At 39.0% G+C, this 27,184-nt stretch overlaps 1 protein-coding gene across 3 annotated transcripts in view; it reads right to left on the bottom strand.

Annotated features, from left to right (window-relative positions):
• Lama2 (laminin subunit alpha 2) overlaps window positions 1–27,184 on the bottom strand; it is a 563,701-nt gene that overhangs the window by 157,381 nt on the left and 379,136 nt on the right. For all 3 annotated transcript variants that reach the window (XM_033763224.1, XM_033763225.1, XM_033763226.1), the window contains 8 exons: window positions 25,818–26,054; window positions 24,434–24,577; window positions 23,573–23,752; window positions 23,282–23,467; window positions 23,065–23,198; window positions 19,017–19,134; window positions 12,049–12,183; window positions 223–347 (listed from right to left, as the gene is read on the bottom strand). In XM_033763224.1, the coding sequence (XP_033619115.1) occupies window positions 223–347; window positions 12,049–12,183; window positions 19,017–19,134; window positions 23,065–23,198; window positions 23,282–23,467; window positions 23,573–23,752; window positions 24,434–24,577; window positions 25,818–26,054 (1,259 nt within the window). The remainder of the gene's footprint in view (window positions 1–222; window positions 348–12,048; window positions 12,184–19,016; window positions 19,135–23,064; window positions 23,199–23,281; window positions 23,468–23,572; window positions 23,753–24,433; window positions 24,578–25,817; window positions 26,055–27,184) is intronic.

Genomic DNA, 27,184 nt, shown 5'->3' with positions numbered 1-27,184 from the left:
TTACACTTGAGTTCATGAGTATTATTTACTTTGGACAGGGTTTTAAAGGACAAATGAACCGCAGAATATACAAAATGACTCTTGTCATGTTTTTATATTATTAAAAAGAACTGTCTTAGATTAAGACTTTGTCCACATGGAAATAGCCAAGTCTTGGACAGCCCATGTGCAGGACAGATGGCAATAACAATTGGGAAATGTGGTTCTATTTCTCAATCTTACTTGTTGCTGGAAGAAATCAGAGGACAAGCACATTGCTGACAGTCGTTTGGCAGTCCCTTGACGATTCCATAGTATCCCAGTGCACACTGCTCACAGAAATCACCAGCAGTGTGATGCTGACAATCCTGGAAGGGCAAAGGGAGAAAAAGGTGGTTTTTCATGTGATGAGACATGGAATGTAACTGATCTTACAGCACATCGCCTGTGAGTGTGTGTGTCCCTGAAAACACACACTCAAACACACACACACTTTATCATTATGAGAAAACATATGTATGCAAATGTTTCATTTGAGAAACAAATACCACGGTTATTGTGTTATGTAGCTGCACGGAGAAGAATTTGTTTTCTCTATATTAACTTCTGTGTACATTTTCCTTTCACTCTAAGTTGGGAAAGAGAATGTGAAGAATTTCTAAAATTGACTGTTGTCTGGACATTTACTTTTCTTCTCTTCCCATCTTTGGCTGTATGAGGTGTCCTTAGAAGTGCTGGGATTCCGGGGGCCTCAGTACCTGCCCACCGGCAGACCTTACAAAGCTAAGCTCAAATGCAAAGTGCAATGGTTCTGAGACACAATATGAACAAAAAGAGCCAGTCTTTTCACCATCTTAAAAATGTTATCAATTTACCTTTTCTGCCAAATGTGGGTGGTTCTGTATAAATATAAGAGCTCAACTTGAAATGAGCAAACACATCCATATTTCTTCCTTATATTTTCATAATAAGGGATCTTGGGGTGATAAGCTTTACCGCACTTACAGAGAAAATGAGAAAAGTATCAGAGTAGTGTATAAAAAGTTTTGAAATGAAAAGTGTCACAAAGTAGAAAGACATTTAATACAGAACAATTGTACAGCAGGCCACCTTCCCAGTGGCGCTGAAATGGGCAGTAAGAGAATCCAATGAGATAAGTAAAGGAAAACAACACCCTACCCTCCAGAAATGCATTCCAGTCAGGGGGAAAAAGCCTGGCCAAGAACAAGCAACAAAATGCAGTGTCGAAGGTTGTTTAGTGAAAATGCAGCCCTTGATTTTGGGAATCAAAAAGGAAATTTCAGCTTGACTTTCTAGAACAGGGATTTTTACTTCCTATAAATAGTACACAAGGAAAATGCGAAGCAAAATAGGTGTAGACAGATGTTCGTGAGCCGCTGTCTTGAGCTGCTGGGCGAGTCCGGGCCATCTGCAGGGTCTAAGGCGAACCCGCGACTGTGGCCCAGAAGAACGCGCTTACCCTTCATCTGCCTTCCAATGGCAAACACGATGTGCAGTTTTCACCACAAATAATAACTAAAGTCACGTTCGCAACAGATATCACCATGGAAATGCTGTTTTTTTAGAGCCCATTCTCCATGGAATCCATGACATTGCCACTACCATTTTTAGACTATTGGTCTTTTACATTTTTGGCGCTATATTTGAAAATACGCTGTGTTGTCTGCAGTTGCTTTTTACAACTGCATGTAAAAGAGATCTGGTTTTCCAATAGACACGTCCAGCCTCAGTCCTAAGTTTCCATGCTCCACGTAGTGGAAGATAGTTTCCTATTTTCAAATAAATGAAAACTCCTATTTGGGTGCATCTCAGTTTCCTTCCAAACAATGCACGGTTTTGTCTGCATTTTCCCAGCTCTTTGACATAGTACTCTGTCTGCAGGAGGCGCTGTCTTGTCCCTGGTTCATCCCTAAGATCTTCGTCGCTAAATTGAAATTTACTGCCAATAATCAGTCCCCGTAACATGTGAATTCTCTGCAGTGCCTGATATTTCTGGCCATTCTTTCCCTGAAATTTTCTGTTTCCATATTTTCCTTAATAAAAAAAATCTGTAGATGTATCTCCTATCTCTGTAGCTATTCTTATTCTCTTTTATGGACTCCTTCTTCCCTTTCTGTCTAGTAAGATTGATTTTGTCGATTCTACTGTTTTTTTCTCATCTGTTGTTTTTCCTACACAATCAGCCTTGGTGATTTCTTCCATTACTCTGACACTAGGTATCTATGAGCCCCAAACTGTGAATTGTTTTTATTTATCATTGATATCTCCAGTGAGTTCCAAACTTTGATTTCTAATTGCTGCTTGGATAGATGCTATTGCATAACACAAAAGCACCCAGACTCTGTATGAAGCTAATCTTTCTTTCAATTTGCTGATTCCTCCGTTTCCTGTTTCAGTTGGGGGTCACTCTCACTTGCTGAATGGCTCAGGTTAGCAAACTACAGGCTTCTGTTATCCTAGATATCTCTTTGCTCACTATTCTACAGTTCTATTTTTCTCTGTTTCTTGATTTCCTTGTTGCTACTGATTTTATCTGGCCATTGGCATCTTTTCCCGGGATTATCAGAATAGCCTCCTAGCTAAAGACTCTGTCTCCAAATGCTTCTGTCCAGTCTTCTATCAAACCACACCCTTCTCTTGATTGAGAGTCTGCATGGGTCTTCCTCAGCATCAGGCTGAGTGGGAAACCTTTCCCTAATCTGTTCGTGCTTCCCCTCCAGCCTTATCTAGCTGCTGTTTCTTTTGCACACCCTAGGATATCACGATATTTTTAAGATTAAAAAAAAAAACAAGTTTTACTCTAATAAAAAAAGTGGTTATCGGGACAAAATGATTTGTTATATTTTGATGTTGATTTAGGCACCGTCAACCTTTCTTATTTGTCCATCCAACAGAGCCACCATATTTTAGCAATAAAATACCCATTCCATGTGTAAGGGTAGCATTGTAAGAGATAATGGCTCCCAGAAAAGGCAATTATCTATGAATTTCAGGCTCAAATCTTGCAGCAAGATGTCAAATAATGAGTAAGTGTTAAATGGGGAGTGTTTAACAGACATATTTTGTAGTTTAGGAATGAATATGTGCCAAAAGCACATGGGATCTTCAACAATAATATTTAGCCTTTTGCTTTTACAATAAAATCAGCGTATAATTAATTATTGTATGCAACCTAAAGTAACATTACTAACCATATCAAAATACTTAAAGATAGTGATCATTGCTGAAATACAGAAATTCAAAAGTATGGTTTCACTTTTCTTATAGTTGAAACTTTTATGATTTCTTCAGAGAGCAAGCAAATATTTTAACTTCTCAGGATAGTCAATCTTCCTGAAGGTTGCTGACATACTGTACGCAGTTAAGTGAATCAAATGTCCTGCTTAGGTCCACAAACACAACACATAAATCTCGGTGCTATTTTTGAAATTTTCTGACACAGCCCTTTCAATTGACTTTCCGGTGTGCTGTCCAATAGTGTATGTATTTGCTCTCACATAGAAATTAGCCTTTAGGAAAAATTTCTCTACTTTATACATCTCATGAGAAGTTTAACAATAAATGTACAAGTAATATCACAGTATTTTAGACCTAAGGCAAGCAGTTAGACTAGTCTTTCCTTTACTTTGTTGAGATAACATAAATGCAAGAATTCTTATAAGGCAGACCTTCTGACCCTGCATAACTATAAACTATGAAGCTTTAACTTGTGCTGTCTGAAACATTTCACTCTAATTTTCAGTCAGTGTTAAGTTTTGTCTTATAAAGCTACACAGGTTAAGTCTAATTCCCATTTTACAGGGAAGATACTCATTTTTAAAGAACATTTTTGCTTCCTAAACTTTTTTTCAAATCAGACCTTTAAAAGTCCCAGTTATTCTGAATTTCTTTCAAAACACAGTGGTTTATAAGTCTCTAGCTATGATTCATAAACATATCGAATGTACTTCCACCCTTAATTCAGATCTTGCACAAAAAAACATGCCCTATATTCGTTCTTGGCCAATGTGCAAACAAGTGAGAACTTCCGTGTCACATGAATTAATATTAGGTGCGATTTCCTTTGTTTTTCCCTTAGGTGATAAAAAAATGAGCTCCTAGAGGGCAGGACCTATGGAATTCACATCGTTAGGCCCAGCACCCATCATAAGATGGGCATATGGAAATAATTATTAGCAAATGCCTCAGAACGAAGGGGCAAATGAGCTCAGTTCAAAATCTTCTCTATAAACTTTACTTTGGTAATTGTGGGCCTAATTCCACTTGAAATTTTTCCACTATCCAATGAATTAAGTTGCACCTGCAATTTTATATCATGAGTATTTGACAGGTCCTATTCAAACAACTGATATTAAGAGCACAGCAGAGTCAAATGCAAAGCCTATGTCTTGTCACTGGAAACACCTCTACAGCTTTCTCTCTGCCATGTGTTCTAGCTCTTGGTTTTGCTGAATTTGAGATATGACATATCACACTATGTGAGGAAACTGATATTATGCCAACACTCAGGAAACTAAGGGCTCTGATATTCTGTATATAACCTTGGCAATATATAGCAAAATATAGTGTGATGTGAGTTAGTTTGAAGGGCTCTTTCCTGATTCATAGTAAGCACTGTTTCTGTACTTGACATGACAGTGGTTAAATAAGCCACCCATCAGGTTCAACGGAGATCAATATCAGCTTCCGATATTTTCCTTTTCCTTCAAAAGTTTGGAAAGCCATTTTATTGCTATCTTCTGATAAATTTATATTCTCATGACTTCTAAAATATTTCTCATATATGACCTTTAGTAACTTTGCAGATTCTATCCGTACTCCAGGATATAATTCACCCAGGATTTTAAAATTAAACTCATTTGATCAAATAAATGAACATTTATTCCTTCTCGGTTTGTAGAAAATAAGTTAGTAGTAATTTAGAAACCCAATTCTGATATTTTTGGACAAGGCTGCAAGAGATTGCTTCAATTTTCTTAGCATTCATTTTCAGAGAGGTAAGAACGTGCCGTAAGGTTGTTAGACAGATTGATGAAAGTTTACTAAACACCTTTCAGCACAGTGGATTCCAGTTAAAGATCTATTGACTGAGGAGCGGGTTAATAGTTTAACTGCAGATATTGACAGTGTTTCAGGCCATGAACCAGATCAATGATAGAATAAAAGTAACATTTTCAAATTTTGATGTTGAAAATATTACTTGAGCAGGCTGAGGCTTCATGTGAAAAACAAGAGAAATAATCCTGACCATGGAGCGTACTGATGACTCCATGAGAACATGGAAATATCCGTCTACCCCTCCTCCATCATGTGGCTCCCCGTGTACGTGTGTGCATGAGTGTGCATGTGTGTGCACAAGTGTTAGTTCACTCACCTTTGCCTCCTCCCTCTGCCTGAGGTTCAAATGTTTTACTCTTCCATTTTGAAAAAAAAAAAGTTTTCCTTCAAGGTCAACAGTCACAGAAGTATTGGAAATAACTAATAGTGTAAAGGGTATAGAATTTATTAAAACCTAGGAAAAACCAAGCTTTCACTTGCAAATGCCATTAGACACAATGCCCAGCATAATTACACAATGATAGCAGTTTGGGGTGAAATATATATTTTGAATCTACTCTGCTTTTACTGAAGAGGTAATGAAAGGAAAGAAAATGAGTGCTACATTTCCAAATTTCATTGCCTTGAGGGCCAAAGCATGGTGTATTCAGAAGGTTTGTGTCCTTTCTAGATTCCTACGTTGCAATCTGAAGCCAGAAGGTGATAATGTTAGGAAATGTGGGGCCTTGGAGAGGTGACTGGATCTTTAGGATGAAGCACTCATGACTGGGATTAGAATCCTTTCCAAATGGACCCAAAATTAGCTTATTCCTTGCAGCATCCATGCCCAAGAAATAGGCTCTCATCAGACACCAAAATTTCTAGGCCTTGATTTTAAAACCTTCCACCTTCCAGAACCATGAGAAATACATTTCTGTTGTTTATAAGCCACCTGGTCTACGGCATTCTATTCCAACAGCCCAAAAAGACTAAGTAAGAAAACGTAGCACAGCACTAGACAGACAAATGCTTTTCATCCTTTTGATTATCAGCTGATTATGTCTGGAACTACAAAGAGTTAAAGATGTATGCTAATTACCATCATTACAATCATTATCATGACTGCTACTTTCATGAGAGTTTACCATGTGCTAAATAAAAAGGTCTCAAACCTTTGTAGTATTTTATTGGGTCCTTACAAAAATTCTGAGTTGGAATATATGAATATATATGTTTAATATATATTTTTAAAATTTATATATAATTTATAAATGAAGAAACTCAAATCATACTGAGGTTAAAGAAACTGATGAGGCTCGGGAGGCCACTAAGAATGAAGACAGGATTTGAGTCAAGGAAGTCTGAAAGAAACCACAATGTTAAGTGAAATAAATCAGACACATGAGCTTACGTATCACAAATTATTACATAATTTCTCTCAAATGAGAAATGTAGAGTATAAACAGACAGCAAAGTAAAAATGCATAATAGGAAGGAGAGAGACATCGGTTACAAAATGCTAGGAAACCAAGAGATGGAGGAAGAGTTAGGAAGGACAGGCAAAGGGGATAAAAACAGAATTAAGATGTGTTATGACCCATACCAACTCCCATGACAGATGTACTAAGTATGCACTACAAACAATTAAGAAAAGAAAGTTTATAGAATCCATGCGTACCACTGTCTGAAAGCAGATGGCCCTGCAGTGTGCAGGGAACACATATTAAACTGGGACCCTTATTCCACATAGGAGAAAAATCACTATGCCTTAGTTGCTTCAGTTACAGCAGAGGAATTATAATAGCCATTTCCCATTTGCCTCATGGGCTTGTTTCAAAGATAAATGAAACTGTCTCAATTCAAAACTTGTAAGTTCCCTGGAGGAAAATATAAAAATTCAGAGCATAACAATTTACACTAGCTATGTGTGTGTCTGATGGAAGTATTTATTTAGTTTTTACTTCATCTAGGATTTCTCAGAAAAATAGACTGACAGAGAGCCTTGCTATAAAACAAAAATTGTTATAATAACCAATTGGTCAAAAGAGGGCATTATTCAGATAATCACTTTTATCCTGATAAAAATAAAATTAGGTTGCGTTCCTTGTGAAACTTTTTAAATTAATCATATGACACAAACATGATCCTGATCAAAGCATCCACAGAAAAACCACGTAAGGATGATGAATTTAATTATTTATCCATGTATAAATTAACCCTTCCACCTCAGTTACTGAATTTTACAAATGAGCAGGTAGTGAAAGAATAATACACCTAAACCAACTATTTCAGAAATTCAAGGAGAGTTGGTATTAGTTATTTCATCGATGATATCATTCATCATCTGCTTGAGGTGAAAAAGCATATGCACTATCACCTCTTTTTTTTCTTCACTACTGAAAATTGAGCCCAGGGGTCACACGTGCTAAACAAGTGCCCTATGACTGAGCTACATCTCCAGCCCTTTCAAACTTTTTTTTATAATTTTGAGGCAGGGTCTCACACCTCCAACCTAAGCTACACAAGTAAGCATATTATAAATGTAAATACCTTACCATGATGGAAAGAAAGCAGAAATATATTTTCTCAGTATGATGAGGAATCTTTTTCTTAAATGAAGTGCCTGCCTCATATTTGGGTGGAATATTTGAGACATTCATATTCGAATCAGGAATAAAATGGGGAGCTGCTTTTTCTCCTATTTAACATTTTTTAGAAAGGTGAATCAATGAAATATATTATAACAGATATAAGTTCCGGTAAGAAAAATGCAATTATAATTATTTAAAAATAATATCATTAGTCGGATATTTAGCTGAGTGGTTCCACCACCTGCGTTCGATCCCCAGAACCCCCTCAAAATATATATATTAGTGTAACTAGAAAAATAACTGAAATGATCAATTACAAGCTTATGGGATTAAAATAAAAGGTGTTGGACAATAAATATATACTAAATATATTTCATCGATGACCATTTATTAAATGTCCTATGTTGAAATAAAAATGTAACATTTACTATTGGAATAAAAATGTATGCTATAGAGGAATAATTTTCATATACAAAATGTGTGATGTGATGATATTAAGAAAGTTTATTGTATGATATAAAAATGTTTGAGAAGAGTATCATACTCCTTTCTTGAGGAATATGTTGTCCTATGTTTCTTACTGTAACTCCAATCAAAACTCCAGTAATATTTTTTGGGAGAACTGATTGAAATAGCGAATAAAAATGTAGGCTGAAAGAGCATCTGAGCATCTATTTGAGGAAATGAGAAGAAAGAATGATAAAGGGCCTTGCTTTACCACATAGTATAATTTAATCTAAAAAGAAGGTAAGCAAAACATTGTAACAAAACTTAAATGTAAGTAGAACAGAATAGATGATCTTTAAATGTTTTACTATGGATAAAATAAATTTGTGCTGATTCTGATCCCATAATGTACTGAGAAGAAAGGAAATACCAATAACCCTTTCTTTATAGAAATGTCCATATGAAGATGAATTATTTCCCTGCACCATAATAAATTTAAGGCAGATTGAAAGATGTGTTTAAAATCAAATCATGGGAGTTGGTAATACTTTCACGGGGAAACATTGTGGGCTCTTAGCATGGGTCTGGGAGTCCTGTTCGTCCTGAAAGCGTGATCCCCGCAAGGAGGCAAGTGGCTCCAAGAAGTGAGCCTAGGAAGGGTACGGTGTAAATTTCAGGGTAATGGTGAGAAAGAAGCAACGGATGAGAATAAGAAACCACAGAGTTGGAAAAACCTCAACATGGCATAGCCGGGGCAGCAAACTAACAGCATTTCAGGAGAATGTGGAGATTTTGAGCATCATCCGCTGTGGATGGTCCGGCTGAGCGCTGGTTTTAGCTCTGGTTTTCTGTGGAGGGAGAGCCCGGTTTTAGTAACGAAAGAGAACGTGGGCAGAGAGGAGCTGTAGGCAGAGTGCTGTCAACTCTGATGGAAGAAGCAGGAGGAAGCGGTAGCTGGAAGTGAAAGGGAGCCACAGGGTAGGTGTTTGGTGGGAGGGGACCTGCTGGAGGGAGGGGAGATTACCCAGAGCGGCAGGCTTGAGTGGTAGGGCAGATGAGGTATTTCTAGAAAGAATGATTCATCCAAATCAATGAAAAATAGAATTAAAGGGCGGAGACTCAGGAAGGCGGGTACCCGAGGCAGTGGGGGCTGTGTGCCCCTCCTCCCCACAGCCTTCAATTTGTTAACAAAATAGGAAAGAACACCAACAAATGAGTGGGAGGAGGATGAGGAGAGGCAGGAGGGGAGGTTTGGGGCTAAAGAGGGAGGGAAATTACGCAACAGTCATGCAGAAATACGAGGGAGCAAATCAACCAGAGAAAATACCAGGATTGAAGAGCACAGAGGACACATTTGAAGAGAAGGATCACGAACTGGAGGGGAGAGTAGGAGGCAACGTTTGGTTGAGAAGTATAATTGTGGAGAACGTGGAGAGCGGGGCTTAAGCAGTGAGCGGGAGACTGGCAATGTGTGGGGGGAGCAAGCGAAACGAGCATGCGAAGCAGGGATGCTACCAAAGGGCCACAGATTCCAAGCTGGTTTAAAAAGGGACGGCATGAGAGATAAGGCGTCAGTGTGAGCATCAGTGGTAAGATGAAAAGTGTTGAAGTGGTAAAAAGAACCGGGGAGAAAACGAATGGTGGTCAGGGAATAACATCCTCAAGATGGAGAATTGCAGAGGCGCAAGAAGCTACAGTTAAGGGTATGGAAGAATTAAATGTTATGGATGTTAAGATCACCAAGAATTATGATAGGTGTGGGAGGAGACAGAACGGAAGTGACACCGGGGAAAACCTCTTCAGGGAATAAGAGGCATGATCTGAGGGTTGGTAGGTGACTTTAATAAGCAGATGCAGTGGAAAAATAGCGAGGGTATGAGACTCAGAGGTGGTGCTGTGGAGGAGGAAAGGAAGAGGACACGGGGCCGACGCGGGGGGGTTAGGGACATCTGTCCTACCCTCAGGGTTAGGAAAATGCCAGAGAAAACAATGCTTACTGCGTACAGGGCCATGGGGTTGTAGCAACCTGCAGGCAGAAGGCCAGGAAAGATGAAGAGAACAGTAAGGGAACTAGGAACTGGGTGGGGATTTTGCTGATGACTGACCACAAGTTCCACAGGGTGGGTGAAAGGGTTTCAGAGATAAGGAGAGGCAGGAAACGGGGAGAGCGGAGTACAGAAAGGGGAGAGCAAGGTCTAGGGAGGAGCAGACACTCTGGAAACTGGAATTCCTTATGGTAATAGAAATACCAAGTGCAAAACACATGAGGATTCTGATCTTCCCAAGGCAGATAGTGGCAGAAGACAGCGCAGGGTGTTAGAGGGGAGAGAACAATGTAAGAGCAGCCTCAAATATAGGGGAAAAGGGTAAATTATGAGATTTCTAATAAAAGATCTTAAAGAATATCTCACAACACTCCTCATTTGAGAAACACAAGTTAAAAGATCACTGGATTCTATCTCAATTCACAGAGAAGGGCTATCATCAAGAAATCAACCAATGACAAGTGCTATGGGGAAAAAGGAACCCTTCTCCATTGCTGGTGGGAGTGCAGACTGGTACAAGCACTGTGGAAATCAGGATGGAGAGTTCTCAAAAAACCAAAAGTAGAGGCTCCGTTTGACCCAGCTGTGCGCACAAGAGTTAAAGGCATCATACCACAGTGATATATGCACACTGTTTTTATAGCAGCACAATTTATAATAGCTAAATATTAGAAATAGCCCACATGCCCATCAATAGTTGAATAGATAAAGAAAACATAATTTATATACAATGGAGTATTACTCTGCCACAAGGAAGGATAAACTTGAGTCACTTTTAGATGAATGGATGCACCTCAAGACCATAATGTTAAGTGAAATAAAGCAGGCACACAAGTTTGTTTCTCTCGTGTGACAAACCCAAAGGGAGGAAGAACATGTTCAAATGGGAAGGGAACAGGGAGGAGAGGGGAAAGGGAAGGAATGGAAAGTCGATTTTTAAAAAAGAGAATTGAGGGCCGGGGATGTAGCTCAGTGGTTCTGCCGCCTGCCTCGCAAGCTCAAGGACCCAAGTTCAATCCCCAGTGCAAAAAAAAAAAAAAAAATAAAAAAACCAAAAAAAAAAAAAAAAATAAAAAAACCAAAAAAAAAAAAAAAAATAAAAAAACCAAAAAAAAAAAAAAAAATAAAAAAACCAAAAAAAAAAAAAAAAATAAAAAAACCAAAAAAAAAAAAAAAAATAAAAAAACCAAAAAAAAAAAAAAAAAAAAAAAATCAAAAAGCCAAAAGCAAAAACAAAACAAAACAAAAAAATGGAAAAAAAGCTTTTAAAATCAGGGAAGGGAAGAAAGGTTGAATGAAGGGGGGGAAAATGGGAAAAAAGATGAAATAAGACATATTATGTACAGCGCCAAATTCCCTATGACTTTTTTACAGCAAAGGTGGCATGTACTAACAGAAATGTTTTTAAAAAGAGTTCCTAGAACAAATATGCTCTGATAAACAAATTTAAAAGGCAGAATATAAAGCTGCATCTATGATCAGCATGATGTAAGCCTTATTTGTAAACACATATATAAAATTGGTAGGAAATACCTAAAATATTATGTTTTATTTAGGTTGAATTTTAGGTATGGCTTTTATTTTTTCCTAATAGTTTTCATATAATTCTCAAAAAATTTTTTTTTAGAAAGCAACTTTTGGTTATAAATAGAAAATGAAACCTCACATAATTTTTAAACAATGCCGCTGGTAGTCTCCTAAGATGCTGTTATTTGATTTCTGGTTAAACAGTGGCATTTCCATTATTTTTAAAGTGTAGAACGTGAGTGGTCCTCCTCCTGCCTATGCTGTGTTTCCCATGAAACTACATCCTGGAAGACGGGCTGGGCAATGCGTGTGTGCGTGCGTGCGTGCGTGCGTGTGTGTGTGTGTGTGTGTGTAAAAATAAATCAGTGCAGGGCCCTCATCCAAGGACACTCAGCGCCCACCTGGCACACGGACGTCTCAGGGTCGCACCGGTCGCTGTGTCCGTGACACTGGCAGGGAACACAAGCGCCCAGGGTGGGTCCAGGGCTGCGGCCACCTGGTTCAGGACGCAGGCGATAAAATCCCGGTGAGCACGTCTGCAAGAAAGGAATCCAATGGGGACAGCCAAGTTAGGAATCTCGTTTCAGCAACACTTCGGTCTTCACTGGCTATAAAGACAGACTTTTTTCTCCGTGTGTGTTAGGGGCAGCACCACTTACAGACGCTAACGCCAGTTTTGCTGCCTCAGATGTCTGTGCTGGCCTCATTCTGCCCACAGACGCAGGCAGCCTCCCTGTAATCAGATTTTAGCCAAGGAAAGCTTTCATTTGCATCCACAGCTCTTAGCCGGAAAAAGCTTCAAATAGTCATTTTTTTTTTTAAACTTGAGAAAGAAGTTTATTTTTAACTAACATTTTCATATGGACCAAAGAGATAGCTCCAATGTCCCTGACAAACTAAAATCGACTCCTTCTGTGCCTGACGGAGAACTAGCCGATGTCCAATGATGAAACGTGGCAAAAAAATTAAATTAAAAAAATGCCACAGATGCATTATTTATATCAATGTAATTTAAAGATGATAGAAGGAAGAAATTCAAAATAGTAAAAGCCCTACATGTCTTAGGCCCATGAGGCCATCAAGAACACTATTTCGATCTTTTTTTTCTCTTCAGTTTTGCAGTAAAAACCTGAAAGCCCACAGAAAATTACCGGTGAAGCTGACAGATGCAAAATGAAGACTTTCATGTTCACTCAGGCTTTCTATGGAAATGTACCAGGACGTATCTGGCTTTCGGGAGCGAGGGCACAGTGCTCCCGGAGTGGCGCTGTGACCACACTTGGTCTGCTACAGCTCGGCCGGCAGTGCTTCATTTCTCTTCAGGAGCTGGGAACCAGCCCTTCCGACTTCACCAAAAATCACCCTGGCAGAGTAGGACATTGTTTTTCCACTTAAAAACCATGATACTATTGGTGAAAATGACACTGGACAAACAGGAAAGGAAGCAATATTGGACACAAACTTCCTACGGCCTCCATAGTCTTGTAGTTCTGGCCTAAGAGTAGAGCGGAAATACTTTAGAAAGAAACATATCAAGAGTCAGTACTCTCCCCTTGTTTATTTTGATTTGGGTAATGGGTACTTCAATTAAGCATTTAATTCATAGTTTCTCTGTTCTTACCAGCCTATAAGAAATTCTAATGAGATTTAATAACATCCCAGCTTTGAGCAAACCAATAAAAGAAACAGACTAGCATTCAAAATACCTTGTGGTTTCATTTGTCTGATGGTGGACTTAATCACATACTTTAATGAAGTTTACTTACAGTATTTAAAATCAAGCTTCATTTTTACCATTATCACAAAATAAGGTCTAGAAATTATAGTTGAATTCATTTAACCATAACTGGAAAAAAAATCCAACAGCAATCAAAGGTCTATTGAAAAGTGGCTCTCTGGATGCATTGCTGCAGTTCGTCAATAGGCTGACTATGGAATCAAACTGAATTTTACTGACATAGATTTGATCCTTGAATATCTTTCTAAGTATTCTGATTGTATCAGTGCACTTCCTTGAGGTCTGTGTGTACGTTCATTGCCATACACAAATGTGTCAGATTACACACTTTAAAAGGAAGTTTCCAGCTCCATTTTACATCTCAAACAGAAGTTTAATTGAGTCTTAGAAGAATAAAGAAGGTATTCTCTCCACAGAGGAATGGGATGAAGTTTCACATCAGGGACCAAGGTGTCAGTGTGCACTAAGGTACCATTTCCTGCAATTCACAGCATGGCTTCCGCAAGCGCCACTCTTCCCTGGACAGCAGCTTGGGGGAGGAGAAAAGCACTAGCAGGGGTGTCTGTGGCCTGGGCTCCTTCCAGTCGAGTTCCACGGAGGAATCTTCGCCTTTCCCGGAGGTCCTCATAGCAATGTGGGGAGCTTTTAAACACAGGGATGCTTGGCTGTAGCCCTAGAGATCCCGACTTCACTAATTCATCAGTAAAGAGTCAGGTGAGCGTTTGTTTCAGATCTCCTGGGAGGATCTAACGAACAGTCAGGGCTGAGATTCACAGGCTTCTCCATCTCTGATGCGGTGAATATGTGCATGTAAAAGGCAGACCAACTCCTGGGTAGGGGCACAACTGAACGGAAAATAGTTTTAAAAGTGGCTTTGTCGAAGGATGGGGCAAGTTATTGTTTGGGAGTAGAGTTTCCTCAACCCACAAATGAGAAAGTGCAGTAACTGATGATTTCTGAAGTTTCTTTCTAACATTTGTCCTGGTGCATTGTGTTTCTCAGGGTTAGTAAAGAAAGAAACTTCCATAATGCACTAAGTAGAAATTTGAAACACTTAAAAAAAATGAGCGACTTATTTCTTCTTAATACCTTATTTTTTGGATTTTTTTTTTTTTTGGTATTCTATGCTTTTTAAAATTTTTGAAGGCTTTTTTTTCTAAATACTACAATTTCCCTCTTTCAGTGAACTGGAGCAAAATTCATAGGAACAATTATGTTTGAATTGGAATTTAAAAAGCTACTTAAAAAAGCTCATCTAAAATTCTTTGTGGAACCTTATGGAGGATGAAAGAAAAGATAAATAATCCTTTTCTGAGTTCATTTCATCCATTTTTTCCTTTAACTCAGACTTTTCCAAAGTTCTCTTCACTTGTACTAAAATTATGCCTAGCTCAATTTTCTTCTGCTCTCCTTCTGTCTTTAATTTACTCTAATAATCCTCCGTCTCTTTGAAGGGTGGGGAGGGTAGAGGTGGGAGAATGGCGTGCGGCACTGCAGGCCCCTCGTGTCTCAGAGCTCAGAGGTAAGAACAGGACCTGCGCCAGAGCCGAGGAAAACACTGGCATCTTCTGGTGGGTTCTGCACTCAGGCAAAGTGACTGCGCTTCTTGCCGCACCCCCTACTGCTCATGCTTTTTGCAGGTTTTGAATACCATAGCCCTGCTGTCCTCTCTTGGAACACAGGGACCCGGAGTAACATAATAATTAGCCTAAGTTCCTCTATATTTGGGAAACAGACTTCTCTGTGTTCAGACTGTAGTTTTGCTGCTGCCTGGCTGCGTGGTCATGGGCAAGCTCTTTAGCCTCAATTTCCTCTTCTGTGAAATGGAGATCACGGGTCATACTCAATGGTGATAGTGTATGACAAAATACGCTTGAGATCGTTCCACATACAGCAAGCACTCAATATAGAATTGTTGTGTTGGTATAGGTTTGTCACAAGGATTGAATGGCATATTTAATGCTCAACATACAGCAAAGCAACATAGATTTCTCTATCCAACATTATCTTTTACATATAGCTGCTGTGGATAAACTAAAATAAAAGCAACTATGATTGTTCCAAATTGTGCACAGAAGGGAAATTATAACGTATGCCACTTACCCATACCACCTTCCTTGACGTGCACATGTAGGCAGTGTGCCACGTAACAAGATTTCTGTCACTTGAGACTTTACGTGGGATAGTGGAACCATAAGGTTATAATGCTTGGTGATGGCTTAGCCAGCTCAGCTTGTGTAAATCCACCCTAGTATGTTTACGTGATGATGTCACTGCCTAATGACACAGTTTAACAGTGCACAATCGTACAAGGTCAGTCTCCTAGGTACAACCAATGTGATAAAGGATACCTGAAAGATGTGCATGGGTAAGAGAACAAGTGTATTCCCACATTCTGCCTTTGGATTTTATGACTTCATAACAGATATAAATTGGGGATTTTCTGATTATTTCTAGGAGTTAGAAGATGGCAGGTATTTAAGTGGTGACCCAAGAGATACCAGCCACTTAACTGTGAGCCTGAAACCTGACTAACACATGGGAAGGGGCTGCAACTATCAGAACATGGCCTAAGGATCACTGCTGAATTGCTGATACCCACAGTATGGTTACAGGGAACAGCAAGCCTGCATATTTTCCATTTATAAGAAAGAAAGTCGTGCATATGAGTGGAGTCTGTATAGAACCTAAAACTACATTTAAACCTAACACAACCTAATGAGAAGGGCAGGTTAACCAAGTAAACTCTATGGCTGCAACATCAAGAAATCTAGTGAGCAAACAGTGTCCTTTACTTGACTTCTAAGTAATCTTGTTTCTTCTTCAAATCATAAATTGCATTAATTAAGCATTTCTAGAAGCAACATTTTTAAGGAAAAAAGCAACAATGTCACAACACTCTAGGTGACAGTCAAAGGCTAAGTATCTTTATAACAAACTATATTTTTAGTGGCAACCCATACCCAATTTTGTATACTTGCAACCATATTTTAAGTAAAAATATGAACAACTAGTAAATGCAACTTTCTCTATAATACCATACATTTGGTGAAAATATTACAAAGGCATTGCTTTGTGTATTTATAACTCAAAGCATATGTTACTGCAATAGCATGTATTATTTCAAAATTGTCCTTAGCTTTTGCTTTGATGATTAGATATTATGCCTAGATAATTGCACTTTAGAATCAAGATGAATTACAAAGAAGATGTATAATGGATTAGAAGCAATGGGTTGTGGAGAACACTTCAGGTATCTTATTATGAGAGATAAGACTTTGTCTTCATAATCTCTCCACTAATATTACTGTAATTATTAGCTGTAAATAGGAGCTTATGTGAAATTCACAGGACACAGGCTATGCTACCAATGCAGGTGATTGTACACATTCCTAATTTTTCTTGATTTTCTTTATTTAGCATTTTCTTTCTTTGTGCTAACTTATATTTTCATTTAATTGAATATTACTAAAACTAACAGTAAGGCCTACTTTAGAATACACTATTTGAAAAGCCTATTGATCACAATCAGTAGAGATTTTAACATTTGAAATCTGCAATGAAAATTAGATTGAGTTAAAATAACCCGATGCTTTTCCACCAGTGTTACTACTAAGCGGACAATATTATTTTAAGTACATATAGGAAAAGCAGAGCTATAACAACTTGCTCTTTGAGACAGCGCAGGGTCAACCTTGACTACTTACTGAATACCTTCCACAGCAAAATCATATTGCAGAGTCAGAGGATTTCCGAACTTCAAATCCAGCCTATCATTTTACAGATTGGACAACTCTATAGTAACGAAGGCCTAAAGCAATTAAGGGAATCGATCACGGTCTGAGAGTTAGTTTGCTGCACAGCCACAGTCCTTGCGATAAAAGTTCATCTCTTGTCTAGAAAAAGCTCCTGTCCTTTCTGTCTCTAACATTTTATCTTTCATGCTCACTGGGAAGTGAGCACAATATATATGTGCACATTACCTCAGTGTTTTAACTATAAGCTGTATGAGCATGCATGCGTTTTACATAAAAATTCATAGGTTTTATATAGAAATACTATACACACATACATACTGCATAGATATGTGTGTAAATGTATAAACAGATGAATGTGAGAGTTATTGTTAAATAATGAGGTGGGTTACTTGAGGATTTATTAGATCAAAGGGGACATATTCAAAGAAATATTATCCTCAGAGCAGTGACAAAAGAGGGTACAAAATGATTTCAAGGATCCCTCAAAAGATATTGGAGTTAGTCTATAAAACTGTGCTCTAAACAACAAGGAATCTGTATGATGAGCCCTCATTACAAGGGGCTTTCTCACACACATTTTTAGCTAAGTTAATGCTCGTGATGATTCTTTGGGTAAAATCCCTGAGGTTCAGCAGCAAGCGAGAGCAAGTACTCTGACCGAGCAACAGAGCTGGGCAGGATTCACCGAACGCAAATCCCTTTTTCTTTTCCTGATGTCAAGCTACCTCTGAGAAAACTTAGAGTCAATATTTTCAAATTGTACCACGTTTTGACCTGGCGTCATTACCTGCCTGCCACCCTTAACAAGATCCTATGAATCCCCTTACATGGTAAAATTCTTTAGAAATAGATCCACGTGTGGATATATCACTAGTTATTATTACAATAATATGAGCCTCAAACACCAACACAGACTACATGGCAGGTACCACGGCACGTGCTAACGTCCACAGCCTGGTCTTCCTGAGACTCTTAGGTTGTAAGTGAGGGAGATATCAATGATGTCCAGCTGCTATGCTGCGGGCACCAACCAGGTGACTACAGGCAAAGAATCCAGGCCGTGGGGCTGATGCAGGTGTTCCATGCCAGGTGAGACCAGAGGAATATGTAGCAAAGGGCCAAGAGTGGCATGGTCAGGGACCTGGTATCCGCCATCTCTATCTTAACGAGGGTTAGTGACCAGCCCTCGTACCTAGGGAAGCTGAGCTTCACACCAAAGCCAGCTTTCCCTTCGTTTCACATTCCTGTGTCCCTGATAGCTGGTCTTTGTGGAGAATGGCTTTCTGGAGATGAAGATCTAAAAAAGTTGCCCATTCTCAAGATTGTCAAAGGCATAAGTCAAAAGAAAGCACACACACACACACACACACACATCGCAGAAATCAGGTTTGAAATTGTCTGACTGAATGATAGTAGCACAGTGGAAACAAATTTATGCAATTTGGAGAAGCCTATGCTGAAGGGGACAGCCTGCCATTGAGTGAAGAAGTTTTGTCATGTTCCATATAAAAAGACTTTCAAAATCGAGTATAAACATATCTCATAATCACTACAGTTTAAATGCCTCTAACTGTTCATAAACGGTGCCAAGAAAATAGATCAGTTATAACAGACAGGCCTTTTGAAAACATTGTTATGTCCTGACTGCTCCACGTTTTTACAGATCTTTTAATTTTTTTTCAGATATTTCTTTTCAGTGGTGATGTGTATGACTAGGCAGAGGGAGCATCATCCTCTCTCCGCTGTGCCTCACTGTGAGCGATAGGATAAAACAGGTTGCGAGTATGTATGAAAAAGAAATGGGTCACAGCAGAGGCACATCTGGGCCCCTTTCCATCGGGCTCGGGGAAGCAATGGGGCGCAGCTGGCTTACCTCACAGGACAGGCCCTCGTAGCCAGAGGGACAATCGCACTTCTCTATGAGGTCAGCAGGAGGAGTCACTGCTGCCGTCTGTCCTGGCTGGGCCACCTCCATTGAGATTTCAGAAACCCTGAAAACAGCAAGTGCATACTTAGGTGAGCACCTCGCACACATTCAGTGCCACAAGTAGAATCACTCAAGCGGGTTCCATTATTAAGTTGTTTTTAGAGTTTTTTTTTTTTAGTACCCCAGATCGAAATTAGGACCTTGCACTTGTGAAGCAGGAGGCAGAACCACTGAACTAAACTCTCCGCCCTGGTTATTTTTAATTAACGCATAATAACCATAGACATTTAGGAAGATAACAGTGCAATGTCTTGGTATACACGTCCATTGTGGAAAGACTAAATCAAGTAATGTGTATGTTGTTCTGAACCTGCTTAAAGTCCAGGGATTCTTATGCCTCGTCTGTCCCTATAATTGCATCTTTCTCTTCTTTAAAGATTGAGATTACACATTAGCAGAACAGGTACACAAATCATAAGGAGTTTAGCAAATCGGATGTCAGCTCTCCTGGTGAGAAGTTATTATAAAGATTTTTTTCCTTATTTTTAAAACTGTGAGTGGCTGCAGGTAGACATGGCCAATTAACCAGACATTTATATTGTTTCACACAGACAACCCAAGGTCATTCTCTGTTAGAATAACTCCCGTGGTCACTAGTGAAATTGCTTTTAATTTACTACTGTCCCCAATTTTTCCCTCTCAAGCCTCTGAATGTCCTTTCAAGAACTTTAGAAAATCACCTAGAAACCAAAGCTAGAGAATGGCCTCATAATATCCAATGCTTTCTGAGGATAAAGAACCCTTCAAATTAATATTTTATTAAGCTTGCTAAATAAATCCTTCAGGTGATTTAATTCACCCTTGCCATTGGTGGAAAAGTCATTATAATTGAAAAAAAATTCACAGTGCAACTGTTGATAGCCTATTTATTTATTTATTTATTTTTTTGCTACTGGGGATCAAACTTGGGGTCTTGTGCTTGTGAGGCAGGCAGCAGCACCACTGAGCTAAATCCCAGGCCTGTTAGCTTTTTTATTAATTTGAAATTACACACTAAAAATATATGCAGTCCATAAAGTCAGACTATTTCATGATCAACTTAACTGGTAACATGAAAATGTTCTGCAAATAAACTCTCAAATGAGACCATGAATAGTTTTGCTTCAATGAAAGGCGCCTCCAATAGGTTATAAAAGACATCTCCAGCGGTTAAGCACAAGCTTCACAACAAGCACAGATAAGCTTTACTGAATTAGGAATGCACGCTATGGTTCACTAGCATTGTAATTGGCACCTGAAGATCAGCCAGCCTCTATGAAACACACATGCAGCCTTAATCCTGATTCCCCGTCCCTCCCTGACCCTTCGAGTGCATGGGCAGATAGTAAGTGGTCCACAAACCATTCTTCTCTGATAAGGAAGACCCCATCTTTCTGTTTCCCCGGTGTTGTTGACAAGCCCCCTCCCTCTGCCATCTGCATGACATCTTACAGCCATAGAAGCAAGTAGCACCCTCTTGTCATCTTTGTTTTGCACACATACACACACAGCAGACCAGCAAGTGTTTAGAAATCAAATTAAGAAGTCTGAGGAGTTATCTCAGTGGTCCCACCACCTGCCTTGCACAAGCAAGGTCCCCAGTTTGATCCCCAGTACCGAAAAGAAATTTTTAAAAAATCAAGTGAGGGTGGAATAGTGGTAACAATGTGCATCTCTGGATTCACAATTTTTCTCAGGAGACTTGAGGAGGGTAAAGGTGAGGGAGGGTGAGTCAGATGGAAGAGCAACAAGAGCAACAGCTCTGCTTGCTTCAGAGAGAGGACTTCTATTTAAATGATTACTAAATCATGAAGATAAACAGTAGAAGACAAGTAAGAATGAAAATGCTAGGATTGATAAAAAAGTTCACAATTTTCAACAACATGTATAACTCTTAACTCTTTGGTTCTGTTTAAAGTTATACAATAATAGAAATGTGAGGCTCTGTTTAAATTATTTCAGAAGGACTATTTAAACTTTTTGAAAATCTTTGTCATGAGTCCACTGTCTTACAATAGCAAGTGCTTGTTACTTCTTGCTTCTGCTACACTATGACTGAAGTTTTTATGGAGCTTAGAAAGATTGATTTTCCCTTGAAGTTTCAGAACATGAGCACTTAAATAGAAGGATTTCATTAGGTAAAGATATGCGGCAGAGTGTGAGAAGAGAAAGAGACGGGTCAACAAGACAAAATGTCACAGCGTAGGAGGGTGCAACTGGTGAAAAGGCCAAAGAGAATACGATGAAACTGAATGAAAACATTCTTTCTACTAATAAAAGGTTGTCTCTGTTAGCTACCCAAAATTTATTGACTTTTGGAACAATTTGCAAAATAATCTATTTGCATATCTAAAACACGCAAATCCGCTTTGGCTTTTACCACGTAATGTACATTTGATATCCTCCAATAATTAACATTATAGCAGAGATCATTTTTCAGCACGTTTTTATGATTGCACGTGAAAATAAACTGCTACAGTAGGAAGCATGACAAAGCATAAAGAAAGGAAGAATGGGACACGGTGATTATATGCTACTGTTTTCCATGAATATAAATTACAGAAAGAAGGAATGTCACAGTGTCAAACATTAAAGGATGACTGTTTGAAAGAGAAGTAATTATGTTTATAAATTATGGGAAAGAGAGTTGTAATGAAGAAACGATTAAAATCATAGATATATAGAGAGAATAACTTACAAGATAGCCAGAAGAGTCCAACAAATGAGTGCACATGGTCTGTTTCTTTAATGGAAGGAAAAATGTACCCGGTGAGGCACAGACACAGATAAGTCTCATATAACTGATGCAGAAATTTGAGTTAAGTTCCTACAAGAGTATCAGTTTCTCTCATGTGTTTTTCTGTTATGTTCTGTAAGTCTGTGGAATCAATATATGCTGCTAAAAGAGTATTATATGATAAATTAGTAGACCAGGCCAGGAAAATAAAGCAAAGCATTTATGAAAGCTTCAATGGTTGAATTAATGAATCCAAAAACCCTGCCTTTCAAATATTTATACTGCACTAAGCACTGAATATAACCAAAACACTTTTCTTTTCATGGAGAACATCCATATTGCTTTTTTGATTGAACTAGGGATTTTTGGTAAGAGAATAAATCAAAGACCAAAATTCACGTTCTAATCTGTATTCCTTATACAGAGACTATGTCTGCCCCAGGTCTCCCCTGGAACTGGTATTACTAATGTCACTAGGGTGGTCCTACGGGTCAGTGTAAATATGTAAATATGCCTCATTTTAATTGGCCTCTTTTGGGTTGTATGAAAACCCTGAATATTTCCATGAATATTCCCCATGGCTTGGTTTCTAAAACATGTTATTCCTGAGATTCTTCTGTGTGCTTTTACCCATTGTGACCTTCAGTTACCTTGCATCATGGTCCACTGTGCCAGCAACCATGTTACATAGATCTGGAGTGAACAGAGGAGAGCACTCATGGCTGGAAGAGACTGGACTACCTTTGCCTTACTGGGTGTCCTGATAACTGAAGGAGGCCACTTCCTCAGTAATCTTGTAGCATGTTTATAACAGAGCAGTTACTTACATCAAACCGCGGTACGCATTTCCTTGAGGTTTTTTTTTTTGTACCAGGGATTGAACTCCGGTCCTTGCACTTGCAAGGCAGGCCACCAACCGCTGAGCTAAATCCTCGCCCATTTTTCCGTTTTTTTTTTTTTCCTTGAGTTTTTAACTGACATCTTAAACTCACCATGTCTAAGGTGAGTTCAGCATTTTCCCCCTTTAGTTGTGCTGTTTTCCTTTCTTGGTGAATAGCTGTAGTTTCTATCTGGTGACCTGGAAGCCACCCTTGGCTTCTTTTTGTCATTGCACTCCGAAGCCAATTACTTCCAAATCTTTCTTATCTGATGTCTTACTAAGCTTGCCTATAGAAACTAGATTGAGACCTGATTTGAATATTTTCTGCCCTGGTTTACCTGCTTTGTCGCATGATATTTCCATAGGTAGCCTTGATGAGAAGATAATGGATATCATACAGTGTATCCATGAAGTCTTCATGGCTCACAGTTCTACTGATTCGAGGATCATCACCATAATATTTCCATTCTTTCTGTTAACAAGAGGAGAAACCACTTCGATAAAGTTGAACACAAGCCATTGGCATCTTCGCACACAAACAACTAATAACTTTACCTCTGTCATTTCAATTTCATGCCTTGTCAGTTGACCATTGAGGGGTGCAGCCATATGTCTGACGATTATTCTAGCACGAGGAGAACCACCGCGAATGATGACTTGAGGTTTATATGTCGAGAATCCTGTCTCTTCTCGAGCTTCAAAATAGATTGCATACTTGAGTTTGCCCCCATAGGCCATCAGCTGACAAAAGAAAAGAAACGGTGATGATTTAGATAAATCTCGGAATGGTGTGATTCCTAAGATGCATTTCACTTCATTCTCACATGACTTCAGAATTTGTCCTACCTTCCTTCCTTCAAATTGTTCTGGGAGTTTCCAATAAAAAGGCTCCAACTGGAGATCCTGTCTCACCAACTTCATGTCTGCAACAATCTCTGGGGGTTGGGAAGCGATGCCTTTGGTGGTCGTGTGCTGCAGCACCTCGTCCACCAGGGGCAGAATGGTCTGCTCTGCTGCTAGAGTCACCTGCACGGAGTCCAAGATGGCAGAGTGAGCATAGTTTCTTGGGCAACCCTTTAAGACAGCCTGTGGATCACATGTCCATTTGGAGTGTTCCACTCGTCCTAAGGAGGAGGTATGTTCACAACAAAGAGGGCTACCACCGAGTAGGTGAGAACAGGACAGGATACATCCCTTGCAAAAGTTTGCATGAGAAAAGCCACATGTGAAAAACAAAACCTCTTGCAGTAATAAAAATCAAATTTAAAAGAGCCAAAGGACAATTAAAGTAAAAATGAAAGTGTTTCCACTTAAGGTTGGATGACCTCCTAGGGCCAGTTGAGATAAATGCAACACATTCCGGTTTTCCTTGCAGTGTTTGAATGTATTGACATGTAACCTCTGGTACCCTCATTCCTCAGAATGCAGCTCCCTTCTGTGCCAAAGCATCATGCCTCCTCGACGGTGTTTCCTTTTTTCCCATGGCATCTATTTCCTTATCAACCAAAAAAATGAACTATCTTTAAGGAAGAATTATACAAGAAAAGGCATTTTCTCCAACAGCCTCATGGCACACAGCCTCTTAGCATTTCTGATTGTGCACAAGGGGAAAGCTTACTTAAATGCTTTACCGTTTCCTACTACCCCTCCGGGCCAACCTAAAAGATGCCAGCAGGGAGAAACATGGCTCAGCAGCTCCTTACTCACCCGTGTACGGATGAGGCCTTTGGCTTCTGAGCACTGACTTGTAGCACCGAAGCAATAGCAACTGCTGCAGCCACGTGGGTTCCTGGCATCCAGACCAAAGTGGCCTGACTGGCACCTGTCACAGTGGATGCCTTCCACGTTCACCTGATGAGAGAAGAGAGCCCCATAGAGTTCTCGGCCAGGTTATGGGGAAAATCCACTTACAAATGAATAAGCAGAACACATTTCTACTTTAATTAAAGTAAAGCAAGGTTTGGACTCACCTCTCCAGTGGCACACATAGCTAAGCTCGCTGTTAGGGTTTCATGGGTTTTCCAGAGTATTTAGTTCACAAATACACTTATGACAATGGGTACTGTATGTTGCTTTTAAACCTAAATGGCACATCTCCTACAATTTTTCTATGGGCAACGTGAAGCCCTTAGGAGAATTTAAAAAGCCACATAAAAATATTGCTAGACAGTGGTACTATACCAAGTTGTTAAGAAAACCAGGCTGGAGGTTAATAATGTATATTTATGTGGTTATTATAACATAATATATATGCATATATAGAGCATTGTGAAATAGAAAACCATAATTATAACATGTGATAATGTGGCATTGGACTCTGTTTTGACTGGGGTTCACGGCAGAAATTATTATTTTTCTAATATTTCTAATTATTTTCCTCAAAGACTATTAACAACCATGCCCTGGATTTCAGCTGTCTTTATCCTCTGCTCCTCTCTGCATAGATTTTATCTTAAAAACATATCTTTGACAAAGTTTTAACTGCATTTGTTCTGGGACTGTCTGCTCAGAGGTTCAGAAGGGGGAAAATCCCCTCTTGCCCTCTTTAATTGGCTGTTTTTCTGCATCATTTAGCAATATTAACGAGGGCTGAAATCTGCACATACTCAGTTTATAATGTCATTTTTATATGTGATGAAATTTTAGTGAACCTCCACAGTAGTAAATATATTTTTTAATGTACGGTGATTGCAGGTTAATTTCAGGAGGGATGTCTTTTCAGAAGCCATATTGTTCAGCTGTGATTTTCTCTGACAGCACTTAAAGTAGTAGTCTTCCCTGGCCCACTCCCCACGTTTTTTCTTGTTTAACAAAGGAAAATAGAAAGAAAAACAATTTCACTGCACGATTGAAAATATATGTCCTGTTTCATGCTAGAAAAACAGTATGGGCTGAAAATAAGTTCTTAACAAGCAGAGCTTATTTTATTTGCGTGCCTGTGAACATATATCAGGGAAAACTGTGTCGGGCAATGAGCTTGTATTTGTGCAGCCTAATGAAGCAGGAATAATGAACAGTGAATGAAGCAAAAACTGAGAAATGGAATTGGAACTGAGGGGACTTTGCCTTGCTGAATTTGGGCTGCATTTACCTTGCACGTGCACTGCCCAGTTGGATCGCTGCAGGAGCATATTTTAGTCTCGGAGTCACAGGTGGCAGCCTCCGTGCCCGGCAGGAAGCAATCACAGAGGACGCAGTGAGGATAGCTCCAGTGGCCGTGCGTGCAGGCCGTACATTGTACTCCGGAGAACTGTGGACGGCAGTCACACTGGCCTGTGTTTATGTTGCACTGCAAATGCAGCGACCCCACTGTGCTGCAGTTACAAGCCTAGGGTGGAAAGAAAAACAGCAACCATCACTACAGCTTCACAGAAAAGATCTTGAAATTTTAATCCTAATGATGCTAAGCTTCTATTAACCCATATTAATCACGTAGCTATTATGTGCTTTGTACTATTTTAGTTTCGTCTCGTGGGAGACATCAGTGAACATAAACATTAAAATTGCTTCATGCACTGAAGACAACAGATGACTATCCAGAAGCCAGAACACTATATGAAGGAGAAAAAAAGGGTTGTATTTTTCTGTCTTTTCATGAAAGGGAGGGGTGGGTTATGACTTTTGTTCAAGTACTTTTCGTTTCAAGGATTAAAGTGTAGATAAGTCCGTTCTACCTCCTTACTTAATGTAACATTTTAAGCTCTATGGAGATATCAACTATGTCTGATGGAGACCAGTAAGTATGTAAATATGATGCTATAACATAAGCAAGAAGCACAAAATGCTGTGAGAACATATAAGGAGAAGTGAACCAGAGAACAGGACTCCAGGGAGAGCCCAGAGCACTGATACCTAGCACATTGGCTTTTGATGTTTAGTTCATTGACAGTCTCAATTTGCAATGCTTTGCTAGTAACCTTTGATCTTTACCTTACATGTGCATACGATTTTCTTTTTATTTATGTAATACAAATTTTTGCTACAAGTTTTAAATATCAGAGCAGTCTTTTTTCTCCTTATGGATTTACTGGAATATAGAGTTCTTTCAGTTAGAAAACAATTGTTCTTTTGATTCATATCTAAGATTGTTCAGATTTGTCTCTGGTTTTATACCTGTTCTATTTTTATTCATCTTATTCTTTAGAATCAACCATAATTCTTTTTTTCCCACAATTCTTGCAATATAGCACTCCTGTCTGCCTGCCAAATTTATAATACTATAATGTTTTCTAATCCTTTTCCTTGCTTTACCTTTCTTGCGATGGTTTTGTTTGCATTTGGTTCTCTATTTTATATCTCCTGTTTTAGTGAAAAATGTATGGCATAGGTGTACCACCAATGTATATTTTAATTACACTCTTAATTTGGCTGCTTTTAAATAATTTCTTAATTTCATCATACTCATTTTCAATTTCTGTTCATCTAGCTGTTTTGTTCTACTAAAAAGGTGAGAGACTG

Source organism: Fukomys damarensis, unplaced genomic scaffold (genome assembly GCF_012274545.1).
Source record: "Fukomys damarensis isolate Sample0158 unplaced genomic scaffold, DMR_v1.0_HiC HiC_scaffold_14, whole genome shotgun sequence".
NCBI classification, from domain to species: domain Eukaryota; kingdom Metazoa; phylum Chordata; class Mammalia; order Rodentia; family Bathyergidae; genus Fukomys; species Fukomys damarensis.
This window is presented reverse-complemented; position numbering and strand designations above follow the sequence as displayed.